The following is a 27161-nucleotide window of genomic DNA, read 5'->3' as shown; positions in this document are numbered from 1 at the left end:
TTTTTTACTTACGGTGGTATGCAGGAGAGGTAGTGAACTACTTTTTTACTTACGGTGGTATGCAGGAGAGGTAATGAACTGCTTTTTTACTTACGGTGGTATGCAGGAGAGGTAGTGAACTATTTTCTTGTAGTCACTGTCTGTAATATCAGGCTGCTGAGGGTTTTCAGGAAACGTCATGATGGGAGCCCCATTTTTCGCCTTCCCACCTGCAAGTCATAAGATATATATATCATTGTTACACCTCAAGTGAATTTCTAGCTATTTGATTAATTGGGAGAAAATTAAACAAAAATTTCTGTCACCCTCCGAAAATACATTGGTTTTAAGGGGCGTGGGTGGTATTGCCATGAGACAGTGAAAAATATCACATGCGCGAAAAATGTGCGTTCCCCGCTTCGTTTCCCCACCGTGATGGTCACAAGAACGTTTGACGGCAACAGCCAATTTTATCAAGCACCGTTGCCATAGCGATTGTAAACAGCAGACTATCCACAAACAAGATTTCATTATCAAGGTTTGCTGCCGTTTCTGAGCTACAAAGACTTTTGGTGTAACAAAATAGATATGACATTCATTAGCAGATGAAAGTGAATATTATCAACCCTCAAAAACCCATTGTCACCCTCGGCTTCGCCTCGGGTGACAAAGGTTTTCCCAGGTTGACAATATTAACTGCCACCTGCTAATGAATGTCATAATTATATAATATCACATACCTGATGTACAGTACCTCTAAAAATGACAAGTATTTTTCTCGAGTCTGTAGAACATTTAGTTTACAACAGATACAGTTTGTTTGTTTTCTTGTTTGTTTGGGGTTTAACGTCCTCGCAACAGCCAGGGTCATATGAAGATGGATGCCTAGGGAAACACAACACCCAGGGTCATATGGGGACGGGTGCCGAGGAAGATACCGCCGGAAACAGAAAGATAGGAAACGAAAAAGATCTCAAGTGTTGCAATGGGGGCAGCAGATCAATTTCCATCTATTCCATGTCCCCTTTATATAAGATACAAAGGGAAACTCTCCATTCTGCAGGGCTCCACATTAGTCCCCTTTTATGATACACATGCTGTGAGATACAGTAGGTCTGTTCCTGATTTCTTCAATGTCCCCTAAATAGAGGAAGACAAGGAAGAAGTCTACCCCTGATTCTGCAGGAGGCCCCCCACATTAGTTGCCTCTTACATTCATGCAGTGGGATATAACAGGCCTATAGTCTTTCGCCGACCTGCACTGATGGCAGACATGTGAGTGTTCTCTATAGACAGGTAGGTGTTCACTGGTGGCAGACATGTGAGTGTTCTCTATAGACAGGTAGGTGTTCACTGGTGGCAGACATGTGAGTGTTCTCTATAGACAGGTAGGTGTTCACTGAAAACATCTGGTCTCAGACAACATGTGTTAGTTTCACAAGACACTCATCAGAGTCTTGCCAAATATAGATGACTTTAACTCATTAACCCCTGAACTTTCATAATGAACTGTTCCAACATTTGAATTGGAAGATAATTCAAGATCACAAAAAGCCTGTAATCAATTGATCCCTTAAAAGATAAATTATAAAAGGTCAGGATGGATGGTTGCAGTACATTGTGAAGAGTATTGATTTAATTGTGTCATACTTGCTGAATATCCATGATACATACTTGTTGAATATTCATGATTTCCAATGATGCATGATGCATATAACAGTTCACTAATCACCACTAATGGTATATATATATTGCTCAATAGACAAATCTCCACAAGCCGGGTTCAAACTTTTAGTGGTTCATGGTTTAACTATGATGTTAGGGTAATGTACATGAGACATTTAAATCCAGTCTGTTCTACTGCAAGATGACTGATTGAAATGAAAATTGAGTGACTGATAAGTACATTTCATGAATGATATGCAAATTGATCACACAACACTATCATGTAATAATGTACATGAGACATTTAAATCCAGTCTGTTCTACTGCAAGATGACTGATTGAAATGAAAATTGAGTGACTGATATGTACATTACATGAATGATATGTACATTGATCACACAACACTATCATGTAACTTGGGAGGACTTATTTCGAGCACAGTGTTATAAATTCTCAACAGAGAAATATTGTTTGAGACAGGTTACTTTAGGTCCAGTCTTAACATGGTGGTCACCGATGTTTACTCTTTACTATGAAACCAGTAAAACACATAGAAAAGATGTCATGTGACTGGCTTTAATGCAAAACAGGGGCAAATCTTTATTTGTGAACTTGACCTATGAACTTTATTACCAGCTGTTTCTACATTTGACCTTTGACATTTACTTTCAGCAGCTCTTGAACCGTTTTAACATTAGGACCTATGACCTTCATAAGCTGCTCAGCTGTTTTTGACATTGGACCATTGACATTCATCATCAGAATCTCAGCTGTTTCTTCACTGTCTATTTGAACACATATTGCATGTGACAAATATATTTAAATATCTCTACTGACAATCATGGCTAGATTATATGTACACATGTAAAAGATATTTTATTATATTTACAACAATTTCCACCCTAATCAAGAACTTTGACATTGTGAAACATATGAATGCCTCCATTACATGAACATATCCAAACTTGATTAGTAGTTTTTCATTTTTCAATATCAGTGACCTTAATTGACATAAAACTCAAGATCCTGAGATGTAAACTTGTCTTATTGCTAAACACTGTGAAAATTAAGTTTCATCAAAATTCATTTCAAGATGAAGATGATATAGAGCCAGGACAAATATTCATATTTATAGCCAGTGACCTTGACCCTGAACTCAGGGTCTTGAAAAGCAAACTCTTTCAATATATATCAGCAACGAAAACTATGAAAAGGGGTGAGTTATAACATCCCTATATATAATCCTATAAGTAAATTAAAGCTCATTCACATCCCATTTTTTCCAACTCTAGAAATCCAACCAAGTTCCTCTAATTAATAATTCAGCTTTACTACCAAAATCCTGCTCCATAAACCAACCAATAATATTCAATCTTTTCCATCTTACCATTATGAATGTTGTCAATCCATCGAATCAGCTTGACCCAAACCATCTACTTCGTCATAAACCTACTATAACACTCAACACCACAGTCTTAAGCTCCCATCCATCTAGGCCACTATAACCCTTAACCCTTTCTCAAAAATCCCCATGTTCCATCTTAACCCCTCGGGTTACACCAAATTTTAAATCCCTCTGGCCCCACATGGCCCTCGTGCCCTACCCAGTTACTCCTACATACCTGATACAAAGGCAAAATTGGCCTGTAGCAGCTGAGCCACATCTAGGACGCTGTAGGGGCAAACGGCTTCCACCATTGTCTCCTCACATTCTGAAAGTACACCGATAAAAACATACAGTAATTAATTATTCATACACTATGTGTACAACTCATGCTAAGCTACTATACAACACACACCCATGGGAGATCAGTCAATTTAACGGCCTTGCTTTTTACAGATTGAAAACGTTATTTGATGTGCTGTGTAGGTAATTCATAAAATATAATCTGACTGATACACAGGGAGAGACTTAGGATCACCTACGGTAAATGTTCTACAGAAGGTACACATAGGACAGGCACAACAGATAACATATTCGAACACCTACGGTAAATGTTCTCCAGAAGGTACACATAGGACAGGCACAACAGATAACATATTCGAACACCTACGGTAAATGTTCTCCAGAAGGTACACATAGGACAGGCACAACAGATAACAGATTCCAACACCTACGGTAAATGTTCTACAGAAGGTACACATAGGACAGGCACAACAGATAACAGATTCCAACACCTACGGTAAATGTTCTACAGAAGGTACACATAGGACAGGCACAACAGATAACAGATTCCAACACCTACGGTAAATGTTCTACAGAAGGTACACATAGGACAGGCACAACAGATAACAGATTCGAACACCTACGGTAAATGTTCTACAGAAGGTACACATAGGACAGGCACAACAGATAACAGATTCGAACACCTACGGTAAATGTTCTACAGAAGGTACACATAGGACAGGCACAACAGATAACAGATTCGAACACCTACGGTAAATGTTCTACAGAAGGTACACATAGGACAGGCACAACAGATAACAGATTCGAACACCTACGGTAAATGTTCTACAGAAGGTACACATAGGACAGGCACAACAGATAACAGATTCGAACACCTACGGTAAATGTTCTACAGAAGGTACACATAGGACAGGCACAACAGATAACAGATTCGAACACCTACGGTAAATGTTCTACAGAAGGTACACATAGGACAGGCACAACAGATAACAGATTCGAACACCTACGGTAAATGTTCTACAGAAGGTACACATAGGACAGGCACAACAGATAACAGATTCGAACACCTACGGTAAATGTTCTACAGAAGGTACACATAGGACAGGCACAACAGATAACAGATTCGAACACCTACGGTAAATGTCTATAAAGTTATGTACACTTTAATCTGACAGACACACAGTGAATGCGATATACTACCGTTAATGCCCTAAAAAAAGGTACACACATTTATATGACACACGCAAGATTCCAACACCTATGGTAAATGTCCATAAAGTTGTGTAAACTTTAATCTGAGACACAGTGAAAGTGATATAATACCGTAAATATCCTACAAATGGTACACACATTTATATGACCGACACAATAGATTCCAACACCTACGGTAAATGTCCATAAAGTGTATACAGTAATCTGACAGACATAGCGAATGTGATATATACTACCGTAAATGTCTTAAAATGAGTGTACATGAAAATTTGACAGACTTTGAAAACTTTAATAAATGTCCTACAATTTCTGTACAAGCTCATTTGACAGGAAATGACAGTCATAAATGTCCTACAGAGAGTTAATATATTTACATCTGACAGACAGCCTTACAAGTGACTAGATGGCAATTTGAATACTACAGTACGTAATTGTCCTAAAAATAGTGTAAATGGTAATTTGCATTCACAGACACATAGTAACTGCTAGTGTGACACAGTAAGTGTCCTTTAGAAAGTGTACATAGCTAATAAATTTGACAGACGCAGATACAATACACATAAATACCTTACTGAATGTGTGCAAGGTAATTTGACATTTATTGAACTTTCATAAATATACATATATATTTTCCTTTTAATTCAATCCATCAAATTGCTCTGATACAATACACCAGTGTTAGGTTTCTTCGGGAAACTGGTCTCTACAAACTGATCCAGGGGGATTGTGAAATTAATCACGATATTTAATTAACAATAAATCCCTCTGATGACCTAAACTCTACATTTCTCTACAGCATATCTGAACAAAAATCAATTATTTATTGATTTTAACAAAATATTGTCAGGTAAATGTATAATACCTATTTCTCTTAAGTAACAACACAGCTGTCACATTTTGTTACTTCCTTAAAATTGTCATCACTTTAAAATTTATTCACGGTTTCAAAAATGCATTCTCCAGCAATCTGCTGTTTTCCTAGCTTTAAGTTGATTACAATATTTTTTTCTTAAAATCCAATTGACATTTCCCATTCGTCACCTGAACATTTTCAGGGATAACATGATTTTATTGGTGTTTGCGACCATTCGTTATCAACAAGATCTCCTCAGCGTGTGAGCGCTATATATAATGTTATTCCCAGAACCAAGAACCAATGTTTTATAGTCAAACGAGCACACCCACATAGAAATTGTCCATTAATCTTGCAAAAGCTTGAAATATCACAAATGTAATTATTTTAAACAATCCTGAACATTTGACATTATTACACTGCAATCAATTACAGAGTTAGTTTATTGTTCCAAGGTCAATTTAATATTGATGAAAATTCTCATATTATAATTTATATGATTACAGATCAACATTAGAGAATGTTTTGATTGTGTTTGGAAGTGATGTAGTAGTGAAACAATTCATGAATATTGTAAGTATAATTGGTGAATGAAGGAAATACTGCTTTGGAAAACTTTGAGTTGTAAAATAAATTACCGACAATAGATATGACAAATTGATTTACAGATATATATATTTAATATTTATAAACTGTTTTTTACAGCAATTATGAAATGAGTTTTTCCGACTACGGTATTACTAATAACTCTTGTTGGCCAAGAAAGAATATTTAATGAAGAATTCAGCATGGTATATGAGGATAGTTACAATTTCCATTATTCATGAGATTTTAATATTTTTCTTACTCCAACCATCATTTATTTCTAAATTTGTGTCAAGACGCATTTCTTTTATCATGAAAAAGGGGATTTTAAGTTGAAAAGTAGACACTTTTTTTGCTTAAATATGTTTCAATTTAAACATGAAATTTGGGGAGTTTGAAACAGCAACACAATTTCAGCTAGTTTGGTCAATTAAGCAAAATAAGTAACAAGAGGGGCAATAGGCCTGTACAATGCTTCCATCGGGTACTCAATGCTGTGACCATCAAAGCATGCAAGTATCAAATTCATTTAAAAACTTAATAACAGTCATATCTAACTTGGCAGAAAAACATGACTCATTTAAAGCCTCTTGGTTCTTCAGAGGAAGTTGTTCATAGGTTTCCATACATTTGATCCCTATGACCTTGAAACTCAGTCAATGTCATACATAGATTGTCATTCATCTGAACAAGTTAAAATCCCTTCATCCCAGCATCCTAAAGGTCAAATAGCATGACCCTAGTCTTGCATGTTCAAAGGATGTTGTTCAAAGACTTTGATGCATTTGACCCATATGTGACCATAAAATTGGGTCAAGGTCATTCATTTGAACAATCTGCTACTGGACATGTATCATCACTTTATAGGCCTAATATTTGTTTAAAATAAGTTGTTGGAAGGTAATTAACACAACTGACATATGTGACCTTGACAAAGCATCAAGGTCATTAATTTGAACAAATTTGATAACCCGGAGCCTTGCAGTATCCCAGCATGCTATACAGACCAAATATCATCTCCCTCGGCCTATTGGTATCCAGGAAAAGTTGTTTTTAATATAAAAATGATGTTTGAAATGTGAGCTAAAAGCAAGATTATCGAACCCGTTTGTGTTTAAAAAAATATTAAAAAAAAAAAACTTGCATATATTTATAATGTTTAAGGGACATCACAAGTTGTAAATGACAGATAGATTTAGACTTCAAGCGTAAAGTTCACGATATAATAATGTTTAGATTATAGTGACTGACATAAATCATAAGAATTCACTTTGATATTTACATATATAAATAGATTGCATTAATTGACATCAAAGTGAATTCTTATAATTTATTTCAGTAATTAATCTGCACATTTTAATACCATGAACTAAATGTTCAAAGTCTAAAAGACATCTGTTGCCTAAATCCTGGGATGTCTCCCAACCATGAGTATGTTCTAAACTAAACCACATCAAATTTGCACTAGGAAAATGTGTTCATTTTTGTTAAGTGTACATTTTACCATCAAAATCTTATAAAAGCTGACAGTGCAAATTGAGAATTTCATATCCGTCACTGAAAATTATGTTTTGAAAAATGCTGATAAAGATATGTCAATGCCGGTAACTGCATGTTCATTTCATGCCGTATGTAAACTTTTTAAAATCATCAAAACTGTAAGTATATATATACTAGAATGTGTTTTCTGAGTATCATTTAAAGCTTAACAAGCCATTCTGATTGATATGTCTCGCCTATACCCCGCTTTGATATCAGAGAAACTAACTTAAACGCACAAACTTAATGTTCCTAGAGATGCTGACAAAGTCAATGGACCATCAAAGGTAGGCCGCATCCAGCATTTGATGCATGGGTTGAGATGTACTACCTAAGATGCATCTATGGTCCAAGTTTGGTTGGTCTAGCACTTAAACTTTCAGTCAAATTAACTTAAACGCAAAAACTTAATGTTGCAAGATTCTGACAAAGTAAATGGACCATATCAAAGGTAGGCCGCAATCCAGCATTTGATGCATGGGTTGAGATGTACTACCTAAGATGCATCTATATATGGTCCAAATGTGGTTGGTCTAGCACTTATACTTTCAGTGAAACTAAACTTAATGTTGACGCTGCCACCGTCACTGGAAAAGCAACACCTAAGTCTCGCTTCCACATGGTGGCGGAGAGACAAATACAGTGATTTTTAAACATTTTCAATGATGGGATAAGCAATGCAAATGAAGGAAATTCTAAAAACTACTACAATCTGTGCAGGTCATGGAGGTTAATTGCAGATGAACCTTCACAAATACAGGTGACGGACTTTGCAGGTATAAATTTTAAATGATATCAAGATCAACTGTTCAAAATACTTTTGAGATGGTTCCGAAGAACTACGGAACCAGTTCAATTTTTTGTCACCGTATAGGAAGTGCTGACATTTAAGTTTGTGCTTTGGTTGGTAACAAGAATTAATATCACGGTATAAAAAATATGCACTAAAAAATTTAATGCTTTAGATCTTTTGAAATTTGGAATATTGCCAAGAGCAGCCGAAAAGCCATCTTTAAAATGTGTACAGGTATTTCGGACAACCATCAAACAGCTACCTACTCCAGGCGTCTACACAGACTATCAATCTTTGAGTCTCTGAACTCTGTCCATCAGGGACTGTTCATTAGTCATATCCAGTTTCCTTCGCTAATGTCCCTTTACAACCATTGCATGGTCAGTTCCCTTAATTACACTTTCTTCTTCCTTCGTAATAACATTATCACTATTCTCATATATCACCTTCAGTAGAGAAGATAGTATTGCTGGTTATTTCACAGGACTGAATATTCACCAATTATACTTAATTCCAATTTTTCTTTTGTCTGGATTTCAGTTTCTGAAAGTTGTCAAGTTAAATCACTTCTGAAGTATGTCATCAAAATGTCACTGTATTAAGTTCACATTCAAAGACAACAAAACTATCCTGGAACATGAAACCTGATATAGCGACCAATGCAATCTGTCAGAATGATTAGAATGTCACTATTGAAATTGAAGGTGGGATAAACAGACCTTAACCCTTTCACCACTGTAGACCACAATGGACTCATCCATAACACTGCATGGGAGAGTCTACTAAAGTTGCATAGGGGTGAAAGGGTTAAATTCATTTATCAGTCTCAGGTTCTTTTAAATTGAGTGAACATTTTTGTTGGTGTTGAAATTTTCATATTTTTCATGTCGAGTACATTAATTAGCGTGAAAATATCCACACATAATTATTTATTTACAGATTCTGATAAATTATAAAATATAGGTAAATCAAATGTATACATATCAGAACTAAATTGCCAACACCAAAGTTTCAACACAAAAATCAGTTTAAAGGGTCATCTACACGTGCAAATTACCCTTTTACATTATACTACATTACATGTAGAGTTTGAGGGGGGAAATATGTCAAAGTAAAGGTGCTCCAATCTGCAATTGTCATTTACCCATGCCACCATGCCAGGTGCCCTTTTTAAGTCAAATACGGTATATGTTTTTTCTTGGGATATATGTAATAACAGACAGCTTATAATATGATGAATGAACTTACTTGCATGGTTTTTGTTACCAAAAAGTTTCACTTTCACTCCCATAAATCCAGGTACATCCTCGATACAGAATTGTCTTAACAGTGCCAAACACATGCTGTCCTTTAGCCCAACACACAACCAACATTAACACAAACTCCTTTATCCATTGCTTAATGCTTTCAGTAAATTTGAAACCCTTTTTTTAATCACACTTGACCTTGGTTCTTAATGCAGCGAAGGACGTTAGTTGTAGTCCTATACATTTGTATCTTCAAATTGAAATATTATATTAAACATTTCTGAAATTCAGATCTTGTAAATACATCCGGGTTTTCCCTGTAGAATTACGAGTATTCTCTTCAATATTTCATAAACCTGACATTTAACAACTCACACTATAGTTTCATGCAGCAAAATCACCTCATATTTTTTTCCCTTTTTATAGTCGTTAACAGTTTGGTATCTTTTTCAAATGGTCATATTGTGACAATTTGATGTCAGCTGTCTGTCTGGCATAATTTATATAGACACATACATATGTAATTTCCGAAGCTCTTAAATCCTGCGGCCATATAGATACAACAAAAAGGCACATTGATTCTAGATGCACAATACACACTATCTCGCGATGCCATGTTTCAACACCTTGTCACAGTCGACGATTGTCATCAATTTTTCAGCATTTTCTGTCATATATTTTAAATTCCAGCAGAGTTATAATGAAATTATTTTTCCAATACCCACAAAGTGGTGATACGCATAATGCATTGTTCTGTATTCTTAACCCTGTCAGTGTTTTAAATTTTGTTTCTGATTGGGTATTATAACATCCATGTAAAAGCTAGGGTCATATATGAAGACAAAAAATCCAATTGTTGATACTATACATACAACACCTCTGTGGAATATAAGCAACACACAACTTGAAATGTATACGAACACGTTTTCATAAAGTTTGTTTCAAAAGACAACATTTCATTGCTCACAATGTGTACCACACAAATCAATCCATCTATTCCATAATTTGGAAACAGATCCTCTTGCACTTTTTGGAAAATCCAATGATATATGTACCTTAAACATCATGTCCCTCCATAAATTTCAATAATCTCTGTATAAATAATCGTAAACAATATCCAGAACCTCACCATCATAATATTCAAGAATACGAAAGTCATAAATTATTTTCCACAAATTACTGTCAGCATATACAAAAACCTTGAACACCTGGGCCAATTAAACCGTGTAAATTGTACAGGTTGTTGACACGGATGTCTGCACGGATTCAGATCGAGGCTAGAAACATATATCGTAAACTTGTTGGCTGTATGAAAATTTAGTGTAACAGCTGGAAGTATTGGATTCCAAGGTAATATATATAGTTAAGGTTGTATACTGATTGTGGCAAGCTGTTTTAAAACTCCAAACAAACAAACCACGCGACAATGTAACATGTCTTCCGTCACAAATACCTTCAAATTGGTTGCTAGGCAACAGTTATGTAAAAGAGTTATTTCAATACATTCAGATCATTTACTTTTAACCCTTTCACCCCTATGTAACTTTAGTAGACTATATATCATGCATTGATCTGGACGAGTCCATTATGGTCTACAGTGGTGAAAGGGTTAATAATATTTTGTTATAGATGAATGAGCACCAGTAATTTAAAAATAAAAATCAGCAAAACCTGTCTAACCTGACATCCTGACTTTGGGACACAAACAATTGGTCATATTGGACAAAATGTCAGAATACAGAGGTGTTATCGGGAAGTTTCATTCGACATAGAATTACAGCATTATGTTGGATGTCAGGATATTCAGGTGTCAGCTAAGACAGGTCAACATTTCACTGTGTTTTATTTTCTATGCAATTGAAACTTTTCAAACTGAAGGAAGGACAGACAGAGTGCAAACCTAATAATATACAGAGGAAGTAATACTTTACTTAAAAACAAAATGTGTTGCATGCCCGTGTGCTATAATATTTACATATCCTATTGATAAGAAAAATCAGATAGAAAAGGGTCCTCATGTCAGCATCGTGACCATTAATAAACAGGGACCTCGAAGAACATACTTTCGAAGTTAATGGATTTCTGCTAAAATTTCTATCATGATTTCAAAAGCAGAGTCATGTAAAAAGCGGAATTGAGAATAATTTGTTATCTAACATGTAGTTTGGATCAAAGTTATCTCCCCAACCTCCCATTACACATTTTACTTATCATTTGTATTAAAGAGTTAGGGATATATGCTCTATTGCACATTATACCTGTTTTTTGTGTTAGAGTTATCTACCTTAATTACAATATATTTGTGTTAGAGTTATGTCCCTTACTTACAATTTATTAGTTTTAGAGTTATCTCCCTTGTGCTTTATACCTGTTTTTTTGTGTTAGAGTAATCTCCCTTACTTACAATTTATTTGTGTTAGAGTTATCTCCCTTGCACATTATACCAGCTATTTGTGATATGGTTCAGGTTATTTAATTTGCTACTTTACACATCATTCCTGGTATTTTTTTTAGTTAAGCTAGATATATAGGTTATACCACAACAAGATTTCTTCGAATTCTATCTACCTAAGTGTAACTAACAACTAGTGTTAAACTTAAACCCTTTCACCCCTATATAATTTCAGTAGATTCTACCATGCATTGATCTGGATGAATCCATTATGGTCTTTAGTGGTGAAATGGTTACAGCAGCTAATGCATGCCAATAACAATTCATAATATTGAAAATCAGAATAGAAACCAAAATATTGAAAATCAGAATAGAAACCAATGAAAAACATTACAATATATAATCTTTTATACTGCCACAATTAAAGCACAATTTCTGATAATGTTGAGATCTTAGGAGGATGTATAATATCCTAAAAGTTTATCAATTTTATGTTTGAAATTTTTGCAATGGATGACATTTTTGTTTTTGTATTTCATAACACAATCTTCTATACCCTCATATATTAAAATAAAGGTTTTCTCTCAGTGTTAGATTGAATGAGTACAGGATCTGTACGCAGATTTCCCAGTAGTCATACCATCAGTGACAGTCAAGATGATTATGCTTTTGAATTAATAGACTGAAAATCAGATCATTCACGTTTCTGGAAGTGTCAATTGAGTCGACGTAATCAAATGTATCCGCTGCTTTACATCGTAATACGGGAAAAGTGTCACCATGTTCCGCAGCCTCTGTTGATGGAGATATAGCAGACAATGTTTTATGTTAATAGCTGTAAGATTAATATCTAACCAAGTCCTCCATGTGTAATGTATATCTTCCCTTACTGTACGATCCGACCGACAATCAATACACACTCCAGCCTCTGTATCCAGTGTGAAAATGTATACATTCAGGTACCTACGATCTATATGCATCGGTAATCCCATGAGCCACTTTCATTCCGATCGAAAGTGGCTAGATCGTGAGAAAACTGGATTACTGGGGAAATTTTATCGTAAGAAAAGTCTCGAATCCTTTCCTGTAAATCATGGAATGCCCGAATGGGAGTGATTTATTTAGGACCACCGTATGAATGCAAAAAAATTTACCAATGAATTGAACCAGCAAGAGAATAGCTTTAGTATATTGTATCTGAAAAGAAACAAAAATCCTGAAGAATTTTTATGAAAGAAAATAATCGAGATGACATATAAGGGGAAAAAAATCAACAAAAGTATAATGAAAATGAGGCCATACCAGGATTCGAGCTCTGGGCCCGTATTCATGAAACTATTCTCATACTCAATCATGGATTTTGTGCTGAAATATACTTTTTTAAAACCCACTTTAAAACCAAGTGATACGATCAAAATGTCAATGGTAAGCATTTAAAACAGTATTCAGCTGTTATTATAAGTCTCTATAAAACTCCCCCAAGTCATTGTTAAAATATGACTTTTTATTAATTTATCACTGGAACAATAAATTGGGTTGGTCATGTGGTATGTGGCCCTGGCCCACTCCGACTACAGTTATATAGCCAAGACAAAACCAAGGGGAGTTAACTTATGTAATATATATGAAACAGGCCTTTCGGATTGATATGTCTCGCCTGTGTCCTGCTTTGACCATTAATGCACATATCAGAGAAACTAACTTAATGCAAAATGTTGATGAAGATGCTGAAAAACTCAATGGAACATGAATGATACAAGGCCACATCCAGCATTTGATGCATGGGTTGAGATGTACTACTTAAGATGCATCTATGGTCCAAGTTTGGTTGGTCTAGCACTTATACTTTCAGTGAAACTAACTAAGTTAAACGCAAATGATTAATGCTTCGACCCCGCAGCTGTCGCCTGAAGAGCAACACCTTAGTCTTGCTTCCGCTACTTCGTGGCGGCGAGACAAAAACTACAGTGGAACTCTCCAGTGTGATGCCTTAACAGTGGAACATGTGTCCTTAACTCATTCACCCCTGGAATTTCATAATGAACTATTCCAACCTTTGAATTGGAAGAGCTCAAATGTGTCATCAGGGGTGAATGGGTTAACTTGCAGCAGTACAAAGTGAGAGAAATACACAATAACAGTGACATTCATTCACTAGTAATTACTACAGGTTTTAAAAGTGACACACACTATAACAGGTCGGCCATTAATCACAGTACATATCCTTGTGCTTGATATCAATATGAACTGTTTTACGACCAAAATAACTGACATGAGCGTTTTTCAAACAAACATATTTCATTCTTTACATAGAATTTCTTTCGAATTTAATGGCAATATCTTAGGGAAGAGGCATGCTTTAATTGGGGAGAACCAAGATTAATGTATTTCCGATACTAATCCATTTGGATACGACTAGATTTGTGTACTCGGAATAGAAAAAACAGATATTTTGTGAAAGTTTGTATCGGATAAAACTAAATCACACATCGCCACAGACGTACAACCCTTATCGAGTATAATAATGCTAAATATATATGCAAGTATTCCGGAATTTACGACACATTTCGGTGTCAGCGACATTAATCTACATGTTTATGTTATAAACAGCCTGGAATAACGGAGACAAGAAATTACATAATGTAGCGAAATAGTTTATGATAGACTCAATGTACTGTATCTATAAATATATATACATGTACATTGTATAAAAAAAATTGACAAAAGAGTTTTTTAGTACTTCCCTTGTAATTATACAATATCATGTTTGATAACTTGAAGTATCGAGACCAATTGGTAAGAGAAAATTGGGTTAGAAAAACAACAGCACCGCGTACCATCAACTAATCAACTTGAGGTGACTGTGATCAATTTTTCTGTCTGTTTGTTGATATTTTTACAACATGAACAACTTTAATTACAATGTGCATGATTTATATTGTAGTGAGGTCATAGATCAAAACAGTGGTATATCCAAGATGGTGGACATTTTTAAACAGGAGGGATAATTGCAATTAAGCCCCCTTCCTTTTTTTGGTCCATTTTTTTTTCACTAGGGGTGGGGGCTTATTTGCGGTCAAATACGGTAGTAGTACTTCCACCTCAAATGTTTCAAATGGGGTCAGCAGGTCAGTTTTGGTTTCTTCCATTGTCCCCTTAACAACCGAAATGGAAGTAGACCTATATGCTTCTGCAGGGCCCCCTCACCTCACCTCACCTATCCTCTTCAGTTGGCATTTATTTAGGACTGTGGGCCCCCTCACTCTAGTCTTTAATGACAGGTGGTCCCTCATTATAGGTGGTCTGTCTAGACAGGAGGGCTCTAGTGACAGGTTGTCATGATAACAGATTGTTTCTATGAATAGTCACTGCTCTGTTCATATAAGCAGTCTGTAATGACAGGCGGACTTTCATGAGCAGTGGTTTCTCATTACATGTGGTTTATCTAGACAGGTAGTTTTTAATGACAGGTGGTCTATCTAGACAGGTAATTTTTTAATGACAGGTGGTCTCTCTAGACAGGTAGTTTTTAATGACAGGTGGTCTCTCTAGACAGGTAATTTTTAATGACAGGTGGTCTCTCTAGACAGGTAGTTTTTCATGACAGATGGTCTCTCTAGACAGGTAGTTTTTCATGACAGGTGGTCTCTCTAGACAGGTAGTTTTTAATGACAGGTGGTCTCTCTAGACACATGGTCTTTCATGATAGGTGACCTTTCTTAACAAGTTGTCTCTAGTGACAGATAGTCTATAATGACAGGTTCTCTATTATGAAAGGTGGTCTATCATGACAGGTGTTCTCTCATGATCGGTGGTCGGTCTAGATATGTGGTATATAGTGACCGGTGGCCTCTCTAGACAGGTGGTATATAGTGACCGGTGGTCTCTCTAAACAGGTGGTCTAAATATATAGTGACTGGTGGTCATTCATGACAGGTGGTATATAGTGACCAGTGGTCTTTCATGACAGGCGGTATATAGCAACCAGTGGTCTCTCTAGACAGGTAGTTTTTAATGACAGGTGGTCTCTCTAGACATATGGTCTTTCATGATAGGTGATCTTTCTAAAAAAAATTGTCTCTATAGACAGGTAGTCTATAATGACAGGTTCTCTATCATGAAAGGTGGTCTATCATGACAGGTGTTCTCTCATGATCGGTGTCCTCTCTAGACAGGTGGTATATAGTGACCGGTGGTCTCTCTATACAGGTAGTATATAGTGACAGATGGTCTCTTTAGACAGGTGGTATATAGTGATCAGTGGTCTCTCTAGACAGGTTGTATATAGTGACAGGTTGTTTCTCTAGACAGGTGGTCTATATAGTGACCAGTGGTCTCTCTATACAGGTGGTCTATATAGTGACCAGTGGTCTCTCTATACAGGTGGTCTATATAGTGACCAGTGGTCTCTCTATACAGGTGGTTAATATAGTGACAGGTGGTCTCTCTATACAAGTGGTATATATAGTGACAGGTGGTCTATATAGTGACAGGTGGTCTCTCTAGACAGGTGGTCTATATAGTGACAGGTGGTCTCTCATGATAGGTGGTCTTCAATGAGAGGTTGTATATATGGATGACAGATTTTTTCTGATGACAGCTCTCCTAAATTATGACCAGTATATGTATTAGGACAGATGTTTATAATATGTGCTGTAACAGCAAGTGAATTCATCAAGTACATTAGATAAAAAAAAATCAAATACAGACATGAAAAGGTCATCTCTAAGGTTTTTATAAACTGTAATAAATAAACATGCAGATATTTGCATATAAAAGACATCCATCTGTGAATCTGTGTATATGCACATGGAAAACATCACTGTATCATTGTGATTACAGTATGAACCTCATGAGAAATATATATATCTACATGATCGTATTTAACGGAGTCCCAAGTGCAAACAAACTACAGCTTAAAGAACCACCTCAATATAATGTATGCATGCAAACGTCCGATGTGAAGCTATAATTTATGCGTCGTACATGCTGAAATCAGGTCAGTATGACTTAATTATAATGTAATTAATTAACAGACAAACATTACACCTTAATACATACTACACACATATAGGTATAGGGTACAGCATGTATTGGGTGATATCAGGAAAAGAAATCTCATGGAAACACAGTGCGAAGGGGGAAAGGGGGGGGGGGGTTAGGGATTGGGTAGGGAATGGAGGAAGTGGGTTGGGGAAAGGGGACATCAAGGGTTTCTCCCCAAGTGACTGAAAGGGGGGAACATCACATTTGGTAATATCTTAAGATATGTTAAGGAATTTCCTTTATTTATGTTTTTTATTTTGCATTTTTCACAATTCACTAGGAACTTTTAAGGAGCCCGATTAAATCTCGATTGAAGAATTCCCCACTACCAATGTAAAACAGTTGATCCCATTCAAATAATAAATGAAAACATGTAACCAATTGAAATTTACATGTATGATATTTTAATATGTAACAATATTTTTTTCAAAAACCAGTAGGATATAGTACAAATACTGTAAGTCAAAACATCAAGGCCACTTTAGGCAGGAAGTTGCAAGTATATACAGGCCAGGTATACATACATAAGACTCTACCTTGTAAATACATAAATGTATGTATACCTGTAGGATTTAATATACATGTACTTATAACAGATAGTATATACATACAGGTAGTGTAAACTCTGTGTCACGATTTAAACACAACCAAACTCAATTTGAACAGAAACCTTCAGAAATGTACCTACATCTGAATACCTGGGGTATATATATACCCAGTACACACCGATCACGATAAATTAATTTACTCTAGAATTCATAAATTGCCATGTACATACCTTTATACTCTTCACTCAGCATGGTGAACTTTTTAACAAGTTTTCCTCAAAACAGAATCATCTCCCTCTTTCAATAATTACAACATCCTCAGAATAAAGGTCTTCTACAACCATTTTTAATATATATGTGTTGGTTATATCAACAACATATATATATATATATATATATATATATATAAAATTCTGTTTCACTGTGTCTTGAAAAAGGAGCGGATTGCTCTGAAAATTTGACAACCTAAACTTGTCCACACTGTTGGAATTACTTCTTTGCCCCATATATATATATATATATATATATGTACATACGTGTTGAAATGTACAACCTATATATAAATCTCTGTCATCAAAATGCTTGACATGAATTAAACTTCCACTTCTATACAATATATACACCCTATACAAGTTATGACTTATAAGGCCATTCCCCTATAAATCCCTGTATTAGTCTATATTTGTCAAGTCCCCGTCATTAAGACATCAGCTGACATACTTCTCGTCACATGATTCTACCCGAACGTATATTTATACACCTGGAAATTTTGTACCTGAGGACCAATTAAATACCCTTAAGGGAGGTCATGCTGTAATATAATGGAAATATTGAGATACACGTATCGAGACATTCAACACTGAAAATATTAGGTGTATAAGAAATTTAAGTCACCAGCCGGTTCACCGAACAGTAAACAAGAATATATTGAAATATTTACAAATGTAGGTTAAACAAAAATGGGCCAATGAATTCAAAATGAATTTCATCATGAAATCAGAAGAAAATATAGGCGTGAAATTTCCATTCCCTTATCTGGATCTTAGCCCTACTTCCTGTTTTAAACTTCCGTAAAGTTCCAAAAATCAACTTTTACCTTTTAATAGTCAATGAATTGTATGTACATTGATAGTATTTCAGATGCTCATCTACTAATAATAACCGTGATGGAACTTTCTAGAACGTTATGAATAGATATCACGTTACGTTACCTGTATTACGTCACTATACACAATATAGATGTGCCCAGAATTTTAGTACTTCAGGGGACATATTTTGTTATCAAATCGTCCTGAAGAAGCCCACTGTTCGGGCGAAACCGGTAGACATACCCAATAAATAAGATTCAACTTATCCTGAGCTTGTTGCGATTGACTCCTACACTTATTTTCCTATTCTTCAATCGCCCTGCATACTGGTTGGTATCCAGGCAAGGGATAACGGAACCTACCGAACCTAAACTACAATAACGGCGTTGGCTCTACTCCTGGATCGAACTTTTACCTTTAATTTTGTTCATAGCATTAAAACTCATGAAATAGGATCATCATTATATTTTTGTTGATTTCATTTTGCAGAAAATAAAAAAATTGAGAGAAATTGAAAACGTCAAATTTGAAAGATTCGCTTAAAAAATATCATGTTTTCAATGTTGGGGTCCTGATCATGATACAAAGCTAACGTTATATCAATGAAACTGGAAAAAAGACCCGCACATTTTGTGACCTGAAATGAAGTATTGTACATTATTCAATACATGTATGTTTGTGGGGTACATGTATATCTATACGATTTTGAAGTTTATTTTACTATAGAGTTGCCTATAAAGTCTACCGAGTTTGAGTAGGGTACTTGTGATCTTGCGTAGTGTTACGTAGTCATGTGTACGTTTGTCTGTAATTACTTATCACATGTGCATTAATGTGTCATCGTAATATACACGACAGCTGACACCAATTGTAACATGGGTCACGTACTAGTAAGTAGTAAGTGCTTAAAAATACACCCAGTTATCACCAGTTTGCAAATAACATCAACATGATATGGTGCTGCCTTTAAAGCATTGTTAATATCTTGAGGGGAAAAAAAATGATTAAAAGAAATTTGAAAATTTTTACACAAATCTGTACAATATTGATTTTAGCTATAAAGGATGCCAGCTCCTTTGATTATGCATTTTGTATTCATCATCCTGACGCTCCAACTTTATTCAGTAATTTTTATCTTTTGCATTTTTTGTTTTTTCATTTTCCTGTGATCTGTATGGCTTTTGAAGAGGCTTTATCACAAACCCATGATTAACGATTGGATTTAAATTATTCATTAGATTCCCTTCTATTAGAAGTTGCCAAAGTTATTCAACGACAGATTATTTATGTCTGCCAATAAAACAAACACTCGCAACCCATTTCCACCAACCTACCGTTTTTGTAATAATTGTCTCCGCGATTCTTGAGTCATTGGTTTTTCTATTGCTTATGCAGACAGTTATCTCTCATGAAAAATGCAGACTATATATATAATCACTGACAATCGGCAGGATAACGGTCGCCGAAACAATAACATCGTCGTAAAGAAGTGGAGTAATCCTTACTGTTAATACTGACTAGAAACTTACATCACCGATATCCCTTGAGAGTATAATTACGCGGAACAGTCTAACCAGAAACAATCCGTTTCTCTTTATGATGTCTTAAAGCCCACCAACAAGGAACAATTGTTTCACTGTCATGACTATCATCAGTAAGATTAGGTTGGTCGGGTGGCGCAGTGGATAGTGCCACTCTCCTTACACCAAAATGACCAGGCTTTGACTCCCCAATCGGATGTGAAAAGGTTCCAGCCCAACCACATGGAATTTTTCTCTGAGTATCTCTGGTTTTCTCTAATAATAAAACCCATGCACATTTGCATCCAGGCCAACAACAGTGGAACTACCTTAAGGACATGTGCAACCTTCGCTGTAACTTTGTATCTCCTTTCAAAGAGAGTTCCACACTAATAATCTACATACATTAATATTGGTATTCATACACATATAACTATTCTTTATTATCACAATAAGATGAAGATGATAAAAACTTCTTAAGGGAGATAACTCTAACACAGAATGTATATATTAGAATCACTAACATGCATCTAATGATACAGCCGGTTCACTTCAGTAAGACTTTTTATAAATTCATATCTAGGATGATTTAGTGGTGAAAGATTTACCCCCGCAACAGTGGAGAACGCATTTGGTGTTTCACTTTTCCATCAGTCCGTCAATCTATCTGTCTGTCGGTACGTCCGTCCGTCCATTCATCTGTCCAAATGATATGTTGGTTAGACTTTCCAATCCATTACTCTTTTACTAAAAATTTCAGTCATCACACTTTATATGCAGATATGTCTTCAGGAGCACTACACCAATATATCAAACGAAGGTCACTGCGACCTTTTGTTAGACTTCACGTATGTCCTTAGCTCCATTTGCTGTCAAAATGGAACGGGGACATTGCTAGCCATTAAATTTGATTGAAATCAAATTTTTTTCGCACCCTTAAATGTAGTAGTTCCAGACAGATCATTGTACATACCACACGGATACCTCTCTCGATCGCTAGCTTGACATGGGATCAGACACAAGACAGTGCCATATATAGCTATTAGGGATTGAAACGTATTTCTAATTTTTTATTGTTCGCCATGTCTTCAGGACATAGCGCAATTATCTAGACATGCTTTTCACACATATACAGTGAAATTTGTTTCAATTTCAAACACATTTCCTTTCAAGACGGACATTAATTTTCCACCTCTGCTGATATTGCAGACGTCGATCGTCTGCCTCTTGAATACATGCAACTACAAGTGGTTATATGAGCAGAGAACTCGTCCAATAAAAGTTGTTTCAAGTGAATTTCCCCCCCAAGGCATTTATTTTCCTTCAAATCCATTTAAAAAAGCTTTGGCACCTATATCCGGCCAGATCTCTGAATTTCGTATCAATTCTCACTAGCAACAGCAGTCCATTTAATAATGAAAAATACCAACCACACAGCACGCATATGTACACCCTGACCTGACTCAGCAACTTAAGGATTTTTTTCAGTACTTTCCAATTTTTCACAGGAAAAGTACAGTAAATCTGTATATTTCGCATATATAAAGTGTCCAATAGGCAAATATATATATACACATGTACATTATTACCACATAATGAGTATTTTGTTAAACAAATCTTAACAAAACTTTTACATTTGTGATGTAATCTTTTTTTCAAACATCTTGTATTACTCTGATGAAAACGACATGTTGCAACCACATACTTGCTATTTCATCACGAAATTACGGTTACAAAGTTTATCATCATGGCTCATTTTTAGGCTTGTCGTATTATTCTACGGATCACATCTTTACGATCATGTTATTGACCCGTGAAATCGCGAAAAAGTATCATCCCTGCAGAAATATCTTGCTATACCTTTTAACAGTGATAAATAATCCCGCCTAAAGGTACAGAATTTGAGGCAAAAAAAAACGAGGCTTGCTAATTAAATTTTTAAACTCAAATGATGTACCAGAAGGTGGGACTGATTTCTATCCTACATAATCTATAGAGAAGAGGTATTTTCTTATAATTTGCTTATCAAATTCTTAAATCAAGATGTAACATTAGCCATCTGGATTGATATGTCTCGCCGGTGCCCCGCTTTGACCATCAATGCAGATGTCAAGTTTGGTTGGTCTTGCACTTATCATAGTTTCAGAGAAACTAACTTAAGCACAAAAACTAAATGTTGATGGAGATGCTGACAAAGTCAATGGACCATGAAAGGTAGGCCGCATCCAGCATTTGATGCATGGGTTGACATGTACTACCTAAGAGGCATCTTTGGTCCAAGTTTGGTTGGTCTAGCACATATACTGTCAGTGAAACCAACTTAAACGCAAAAAATTAATGTTGATGGCGCTGCCGGAGAACCAACACCTTAGTCTCGCTTCTGCTACTTCGTGGCAGCGAGACAAAAATGGCATAAAATCTTGCTGCAACATGATGTCATCTCTGCATTTTCAATATCTGCACCATGGCATCATTGGAAAAATGTAAGCTTTGTAATGTGAATTAAAGGGCTTAATTTTAACCCTTGGCAGTTTTTCTAAAAAAAAAAATCATTTCTATCTCTAAACACATATTCAAACTTAAAACAACTATAATTCTGTAAAATGCATAGCAACATATGATTTTTATTTAATTCATTGACCCCTGAAATTTCAAAATGAACTATTCCAACCTTTGAATTGGAAGAGTTCAAATGTGTCCTCAGGGGTAAATAAGTGAATGCTTCTTTTGAAAATGGTATTTAAGAACTATTTCACAATATAATGACAGTGGTGAAGTTCTATAGTAAGACAGACATGCCACAGCTCAATTTACGCTCCTTTGGCCCCTGAAGGAGAACCAGAAGATGAAGACAGCCTACACCGGGTCCCAGGGGGGCGTTCTCCCTGTCATTGCCAGGCTAAGTCCACATACCTCACACCTTACAGCCAAGCCCATACAACCAGAGTTGACAAACGTCATCTGTCAGTATATGTCTTTGGTCGAACCCAACACTTTCTGTAAAAGTCCTGTTTTGAAACTGCTACAAATTCTCAGACAGTAGGAAATTCCCATGTACAGCATATATATAGAAGACCATAAAATAACTGCCACAGATTTTGATGCAAATATATAGGGTAAATTATCTATAGAGATTCACCTCTGTCATTTTTTGTTTGCATTTGAAGTTATATTCCATCTTTATCTTCAACGCTTACTGAAGATGAAAGCTTATATTAATTCACATAGAAAATACTGCATGATTACCCGACTTAAATAAAACAGCAATATTCAGCGGCTGCAAAAACCTGCTGCATCATAGATCAAATAACTTATCAAATACATAATGTAAGCAGTATAAGAATAAAGAAACACTCAAACACTGCTTTATCACACAGCATATCGGCATAAGCAGGTATTCAGTATGAATTAAAAAACTGCCGTCGCTTCACTCAGTGAGCAACAAGATATTTTCATTTAATAAATGTTTCCATGTTAGCAAGACAAAAATGGAAAATGGATATACCCTTCTAGTTAAAAGATCTACTAGAAAACTGGATTGATTTAAAAAGAAAGTTTGGTGAAGTTTTCTTGAATAGTTTTTGAGATATGTTCCCGAAACAATGAATTTTGCATTTCTTGTCCAATTGTTTCCATGGCAACAAGAAAAATTTGACAATGTAAAATTCCTAATAGTAAAAGGCACTTATAAGACATAAAATACAAATAAATTGATAATGGAAAGTTTTGTTAAGTTTTTGAGATATCCTCCAGAAAAAAATACTTTCAGGTTTCTGGCTATTTTTTTCTTTGGAAACAGGAAAATATAGAAATGTTTATGCCCTGATAAAAAAAGCAATGTAATAGAAAGATTTGTAAAGTTGTCTTGAATGATTTTGAGATCGGCTCCAACCACCAGGAAGCTTCCAACCAATATCATGACTCTTGGCCTTTATGGTCTTCAGAAGAAGTTTTTTACAGGAAAATTGATGGATGAATGGACAGATGGAACCTGTATATATATTTTCCCGCCATCTGCTTTATCTGGCAGGGTATAACAATTGTATGCATATCGAATCCATCATATTTTGTATGATCCTAATAAGGGATCCTAAGTAAGCGGAGAGCAGACATACATGTACAGTGTGGCCCAATGACTGTAATATGTTTGAATAACTACAACATAAAACTGACAATTTTCCAGAAACATGGCTTTCACAACATACACTTCTGACATTGACTGAACTCGATATCTATACTCAAAAATTACATATTCCTGACATAGGCTTCCTACAGCATAGATTTACCGAAGATGGCGCCACTTGCAAAGTCTGCAAAGTACACAAAAAATGTCTTTTGTGTATAATTTCACAGACTTTGAATTTTTTAAATGAATATCAAATCATGATGCAATCTTCAAAACAGATAAAAATTATGCCCTTAGCTTGGTTTAAAATTTCTAAGCAAACATAAAATGAAACAAACAATACAAAGATGATTGTATACAATAACACAAAAAAGAGGAGATTCTTTATACATGTATAGTTAATATCCCATCCATGATATTTAACTGTCTGCTTATAATGGACCATAATCGAAAAAACAAAAGCTGGAATGATGATTCACATATGATGCAGAGACATCTCATCGACTAAAGGTGGCGCCTGTTTGCCAGATCACGACTCGGCTGAGATCCACAACAGGGATAAGATTGGGTGCCAAGATGGAACTCTGTTTCAATATTTCACAGTTGATTGGTATCAAAATAATTACAAAAGATTTCATTGTTTGTATGTTTTTGGGGTTTTTTTTCTTCAAATATTGACTTTAATGAAGATATTAAATTTGAAATTAACTTTGAAATTAGGTCTATGTGATGAGGTCTGTTATGCAAATTAGGTCTATGTGATGAGGTATGTTATGCAAATTAGTTTATGCGATGAGGTCTGTTATGCAAATTAGGTCTATATAAGTGATGAGGTCTGTTATGTAAGTTAGGTTTATGTGATGAGGTCTGTTATGCAAATTGGTTTATGTGATGAGGTCTGTTATGCAAATTAGGTCTAAGTGATGAGGTGTGTTATGTAAATTAGGTCTATGTGATGTGGTCTGTTATGTAAATTTTGTCTATGTGATGAGGCCTGTTATGCAAATTAGGGCTATGTGATGAGGTCTGTTCTGCAAATTAGGTCTATATGAGTGATGAGGTCTGTTATTTAGGTCTTTGTGATGAGGTCTGTTCTGCAAATTAGGTCTATATAAGTGATCAGGTCTGTTATGTAAGTTAGGTTTATGCGATGAGGTCTGTTATGTAAGTTAGGTTTATGCGATGAGGTCTGTTATCCAAATGAGGTCTAAGTGATGAGGTATGTTATTCAAATTAGGTCTATGTGCTGAGGTCTGTTATTACAAGCTGGTCTATGTGATGCGGTCTGTTCTTACCAGCTGGTCTATGTGATTAGGTATGTTATTCAAATTAGGTCTATGTGATATGTCTGTTATGCAAATTGGTTTATGTGATTAGGTCTGTTATTACCAGTAAATTATGTCTATGTGATGAAGTCTGTTATTACCAGCCGGTCTATGTGATGAGTGCTGTTATTAGCAGCTGGTTTATGGTGTGGGGGATGTTATTACCAGCTGGTTTATGGGATGAGGTCTGTTATCCAAATGAGGTCTAAGTGATGAGGTGTGTTATGTAAATTAGGTCTATGTGATATGTCTGTTATGCAAATTTGGTCTATGTGATTAGGTATGTTATTCAAATTAGTTTATGCGATGAGGTCTGTTATGCGAATTAGTTTATGCGATGAGGTCTTTTATGCAAATTAGGTATATGTGATGAGGTCTGATATGCAAATGAGGTCTATGTGATGAAGTCTGTTATTACCAGAAGGTCTATGTGATGAGGACTGTTATGCAAATTAGGTCTAAGCGATGAGGTCTGTTATGTTAGTTAGGTCTATGTGATATGTCTGTTATGCAAATGAGGTCTAAGTGATGAGGTCTGTTTATTACCAGCTGGTCAATGTGATGAGGTCTGCTATGTAAATTAGGTCTATGTGATGATGTCTGTTCTGCAAATTAGGTCTAAGCGATGAGGTCTGTTATTCCCAGCTGGTCTATGTGATGAAGTCTGCTATGCAAATTAGGTCTATATAAGTGATCAGGTCTGTTATGTAAGTTATGTCTAAGTGATGCAGTCTGTTATGCAAATTAGTTTATGTGATGAGGTAGGTTATGCAAATTTGGTCTATGTGATTAGGTATGTTATTCAAATTAGTTTATGCGATGAGGTCTTTTATGCAAATTAGGTCTATGTGCTGAGGTCTGTTATGCCAATTAGGTCTAAGTGATGTGGTCTGTTATGCAAATAGGTCTATGGGATGAGGGCTGTTATTACCAGCTTGTCTATGGGATGAGGGCTGTTATTACCAGCTGGTTTATGGGATGAGGTCTGTTATGCCAATTAGGTCTAAGTGATGAGGTCTGTTACGTAAATTAAGTCTATGTGATGAGGACTGTTATGCAAATTAGGACTATGTGATGAGGTCTGTTATGCAAATTAGGTCTAAGTGATGAGGTATGTTATGTAAATTATGTCTATGTGATGAGGTCTGTTATGCAAATGAGGTCTAAGTGATGAGGTCTGTTATGTTAGTTAGGTCTATGTGATGAGGTCTGTTATGCAAATTAGTTTATGTGATGAGGTATGTTATGCAAATTTGGTCTATGTGATTAGGTCTGTCATGTAAATTATGTCTATGTGATGAGGTCTGTTATGTAAATTAGGTCTATGTGATGAGGTCTGTTATGTAAATTATGTCTATGTGATTAAGTCTGTTATGCAAATTAGGTCTATGTGATGATGTCTGTTATGCAAATTAGGTCTAAGTGATGAGGTCTGTTATGTAAGTTAGGTTTATGTGATGAGGTCTGTTATGCAAATTGGTTTATGTGATGAGGTCTGTTATGCAAATTAGGTCTATGTGATGAGGTCTGTTATGTAAATTATGTCTATGTGATGA

The 27161-nt window shown here is 35.6% G+C and overlaps 1 protein-coding gene across 7 annotated transcripts in view; it reads right to left on the bottom strand.

The window, feature by feature from the left end:
• The window catches only part of LOC110446520 (guanine nucleotide exchange factor DBS-like), a 124980-nt gene that overhangs the window by 67534 nt on the left and 30285 nt on the right, over positions 1–27161 (bottom strand). For 4 of the 7 annotated variants that reach the window (XM_021491712.1, XM_021491706.1, XM_021491707.1 and 1 more), the window contains exons 2-3: positions 3267–3356; positions 95–209 (exon numbers count right to left, since the gene is read on the bottom strand). In XM_021491712.1, the coding sequence (XP_021347387.1) occupies positions 95–209; positions 3267–3342 (191 nt within the window). In that variant the 5' untranslated portion in view covers positions 3343–3356. Of the gene's footprint in view, positions 1–12; positions 33–94; positions 210–3266; positions 3357–9561; positions 9618–17776; positions 17901–27161 lie in introns of those variants that run through there. The other 3 variants (XM_021491711.1, XM_021491710.1, XM_021491713.1) reach the window with 3 other exon arrangements.

The sequence above is a fragment of the Mizuhopecten yessoensis genome, unplaced genomic scaffold (genome assembly GCF_002113885.1).
Source record: "Mizuhopecten yessoensis strain PY_sf001 unplaced genomic scaffold, ASM211388v2 scaffold2751, whole genome shotgun sequence".
In the NCBI taxonomy this organism is placed as follows: domain Eukaryota; kingdom Metazoa; phylum Mollusca; class Bivalvia; order Pectinida; family Pectinidae; genus Mizuhopecten; species Mizuhopecten yessoensis.
The sequence above is the reverse complement of the archived record's forward strand: the minus strand, read 5'-3'. Positions and strand labels throughout refer to the sequence as shown.